At 34.6% G+C, this 4469-nt stretch overlaps 1 protein-coding gene across 1 annotated transcript; it reads left to right on the top strand.

Annotated features, from left to right (window-relative positions):
* The first annotated feature begins 353 nt into the window (after positions 1-353).
* Positions 354-2531, top strand: LOC107613626 (ubiquitin-NEDD8-like protein RUB2). The gene is made up of 3 exons (XM_016315718.3): positions 354-615; positions 1314-1573; positions 2165-2531. Exons 1-3 carry the CDS (start codon positions 523-525, stop codon positions 2274-2276), a joined length of 465 nt encoding a protein of 154 aa, XP_016171204.1. The 5' UTR covers positions 354-522; the 3' UTR covers positions 2277-2531.
* Positions 2532-4469: the final 1938 nt, after the last annotated feature.

Below are 4469 nucleotides of genomic sequence, written 5' to 3' on the forward strand. Positions count from 1 at the left end.
ATATAAAAAAGATTGGTGTATGTCTTTTTCTTTTAAATGTCCTTATATATAATTTATAAAAAATTATTCATTTTATGTTTTCAAAATTTAAAGTCAAAACATTTTAGTTAAATTATAAATAATTTGTTATTTTAATTAATTCTATTTTTATTATTTTTATCGATGTTTAATAAATAAAAGAGTGAATCAACAAAAAAATTTGGAATCCTTGATACATTAATTTTAATGATGCTACTTTTTTTTTACAAATTTATACTAATATTAAATACAAAAAGGATTGTGCGTAAAATAACATTAAAAAAATTAGTCCCAATATCGTCATCCATGACCCATATATATATATATATATATATATATATTTTATTGAATTTTGCTTCAAACGCAAACACATAGCTTACAATTTACAACCTCCTCACACATAATAACTTCGGTACCTATTTCTTCCCTTCTCTTCTCTGTCTACACAAACCCGCTCACTCTAATAAGTAGAAAGAAGAAGAAGAAGAAGAAGAAGAAAAGAAGATGCAGATCTTCGTGAAAACTCTTACTGGAAAGACAATCACCCTTGAGGTTGAGAGCAGCGACACCATCGACAACGTCAAGGCCAAGATCCAGGTTTTTTTTTATGTTAATTCGAGTAGGGTTTTTCTCTGATTCTTTTTCTTTGGTTGATATATAAGCATGACTCTTGTTGGTAAATTTTCAAGGGCTTATGATATTTTGTGTTCTTGTAGCGTTAAAAGTTGAAATTACTTGAATTATAAAGGTTCATACTTTGAATATGTATTGTGTTCTGGCATGATCAACATCGTTTCTTGCATTGGTTTACCTATGATGTTTTGGGTATTGAGTCTTTCGTCTTAAGGGAGTCACTTTTAGGCTTTTGGACACATTAGGTCATTGGTTGGATAAGTTGAAAAGCTGTGAAAGCTGAAGTGTTGTAACCCTTCTTAGTGAAGGATTGTTATGGAAAACTGCTATGCCCAAGTTATTTTCTTGCTTTGGTAACTAACCTTATGAAACGAAGTGCAAAACACATCTTATATCCCTTTATAAAGCTATTCCGATAAGAGAGGATCATCCTTTATGAGCAGAAAATAAGCTCTTCAAGGCAGGTTTTCTGATGGTATTGAGAGTTTGACATGATTCTCTTGTTGAATCTTTGTGTGTAGTTTTGTATAAAATGATGCTTATTGTGATGTTTGAATTTTGACCTGGCTTGGAGGGTTGGTTATTGTTGATGCCTGTGAAGTTTGGGCTTTGTGTGAGAATGATAGTTTCACTTATAAGATGCATGTAATACGTGTTTGTAGGATAAGGAGGGTATCCCACCTGACCAGCAGAGGCTGATCTTTGCGGGCAAGCAGCTGGAAGATGGGCGCACTCTTGCCGACTACAACATACAAAAGGAGTCGACACTTCACTTGGTTTTGAGGCTCAGGGGAGGAACCATGATCAAAGTGAAGACTCTAACTGGAAAAGAAATTGAAATTGACATTGAACCAACTGATACGATTGATCGAATCAAGGAACGTGTTGAAGAGAAAGAGGGCATTCCTCCTGTGCAGCAAAGGTTTTCTCTTTTTCTTTTTTCTGTGTGCCATTTAGTTCATAATGGTAAAGATTAAAGAAGATACTTGCATTTAGGCTTTAATTTGGTTCAAGGAACATGATGTTTTTAGAGGATTATCCCTCCCCCCACCCTTTGAAAATCTGTTGTGCCCCATGCTCTTTGTAATTCTTTTTCTTGTGAAGCATTTTTCTTCTTTTATATATTAAAAAGATACTTGCATCTAGATATTGTTTGTTTACTTGACAATTATTCGGTCTAGTAAAATTAAAGTGGACTAAGATGCATGCTGACGAGTCAGTGATATAGAAGTAAACAAAATATTCATAAAAAATAAGCCATACGCAATTAACACAGCATTTGAATGGACAAATTCCTTGCCTCTTGAATCTTGTTAATTTAATTGCTTTTTATATTTTATTTGAGTTGCTAATGCTTGATATTCAAGTGCATTACTGATGTATAATTCTCATGCCCTTAAATTAAAGTACATATCCTGTTTCGGATGATACTTCTTTTCTAATTTCTTTATGATTATGTTTTTATGTTTTTAAGTTGTGTTGAAAACTTTACAATTGTTGGAACTGTGTGCAGGCTGATATATGCGGGTAAGCAGCTCGCAGATGACAAAACGGCGAAAGAGTACAACATCGAAGGCGGATCGGTGCTTCACTTGGTGCTTGCATTGAGAGGTGGTGGTAACTAGTTACACTAGGTAGAAGTGCAATATTTAGATCTTGTGATGGATGATGGTCACTTTCTATTTTCCTGATAAATTGTGGAGTCACAATCTGAACCTAATTGAAAGGGAAGCACTATATAGTCCTATGTGTCTCTGAATTGTTGCTGTTTCTATTTTTGTAATTTTGCTGCCATCATTGATGGTCAATTTCTCTTTGAAGTTGTGTATGCTTTTCCAGACCCAAATTTGACCCTTTATAATGAAAGATCTTTGAACCAATAATAATCAATACAACTAATATTGTTACTTAATTTACTCCAGAATCATACTTGTGTGTTTGCATGCCTTGTTCTAAGAGTGAAGCTTTTACATTCTTAATATCACAAAATTTAACTAGCATCAAGTGGACGAGGACAGAGGAAAGAGTTGCCTTTTAAGATATAATTTGGCTTATAATGAGACAAATGACAGGGACTCAAATGTGAATACATTGTTTTTTGTTTTTTTGGTCATGAATACCTTATGGTTAGAAATTATTATGATCAATATCTGGAATTCTGGCAGTGTCTTTTTTTTTTACCTCTTTTTTGTCAAGGTCTGTGAAAAAGACAAAGGCTGAAAAGCCCAGCCCAAAAAGGCCCATCAGCCAAACATTTGGATCTCTAACCCAGCCACCCTCTTGGGCTTCGGCCGAGAAAAGATCCGGAAAACAACCCCAGCAACCCTCGCTTTACTACCACTCGAGTTATACATGCTAGTTGGGATCCCACCTGAAACTGAACGGGCACTTCTGACTTATTTGCTAACCCTTCTTCCATGTTGAGCCAATATTGATTCTTCTCATTCTCCAACTCCAAGAAGCTCCAAAGCAAAAGGGAAAGCGGCATCAGGGAGTTGTCCCATGGTGCACAATGCTTGTTAGAAAAGATGTTTGACGCTCATGGTGTGGAGGTGGCTCAATAACACAAACTTGAAATAGTTCTCCCAACTTGCTCCTATCTTGGTTTTCTAGTGATTACCCACTCCATTCTCTTGTGTTTCATGTTCCTCTATACTCCCTTTATTCATTTGCTAAGCCCTACATGTCACCTACTCTTTCCTCCTTTGTCTTTAATAATCTCTTTCTTGTTAGATCTAAAGCCCCCTGCATTCTTAGGTTCTCCACCTCTGTTACTATTCATATTGCCAATAGTAGTTACATTGTTGTCTCTATATTTATATAGTCCAAAGGGACTCCGTGTACCTTAACCTAGAACTCCATAGAATCATGCATGCCTTACTTTATGTATTCAGTTACACGGGATTTTTTTTAAATAAATAAAATATATGTTTTATTTATGAATATAGGTAATTTGTAGCGTTTTTACTAATTTCAGCAATTTGCATTGTATTACTTATCTTGTTTACAGTGTAAACGAAATAAGTGTGTGTATATTTCGTTTACACTGTAAACGAGATTAGTGTAAACGAGATATTTGAAAAGTTATGATGTTTGCATTGTAAATGAGATAAAGTACGACAAATGTTGAGCAGCTATAAAATGATCTGCAACCATTTATATTCTCCACAAATATTTCACTTTTCCTCTATTTTTTTCAAAAAATTAAGCAAAAATGTCTACTGGTAGTGGATATGTTATTAAAAGTGTGTATCCCAATTGTCATATGAGAAACAGTGACACTGCGCATGATATTTCAGTTTGATAATCTTATTCTGTTGTACACTTGGAGAGTAAATTCTTTGTCTGAGCTACAGAGTCTAATATTGACGAATATCGGTGCTAGCAGGTATGGGTTGGAAGAGTTGGGTATAGGTTGCTAGCACTGATGGGAAATGAAATTTTTCGGTTTCGTCTATTTTTGCTCCATGGCGATGAGTATGTGCGCTTCAAGTTTGATATCTATGGGAGAATCATGGCGGAACAAGTGATGGAGCTTTCTGGGGAGGTTGGTGGTGGTGGATCCGGCCACTTGAATTTCGTAACATCCTAGTTTTTTTTGACAGATTCGTGTATGCGAGTTTTACGTTTTTTTCACATAACGTCTATGATAAATTTTTCTGCAATCCTTAAATAAAATGAATAATAATGTCCCTGTCCGAAAAAAAAATGAATAATAATGTAATATTAATATTATGCTATTATTTAATTTTATTTGACGAAGGATGGTCACTTGATGTTGGACCCGAAATATTGTAAAAGCTTGGCTTTACTAATGT

Source organism: Arachis ipaensis, chromosome B8, assembly GCF_059453495.1.
Source record: "Arachis ipaensis isolate K30076 ecotype BB chromosome B8, ASM5945349v1, whole genome shotgun sequence".
NCBI lineage: Eukaryota > Viridiplantae > Streptophyta > Magnoliopsida > Fabales > Fabaceae > Arachis > Arachis ipaensis.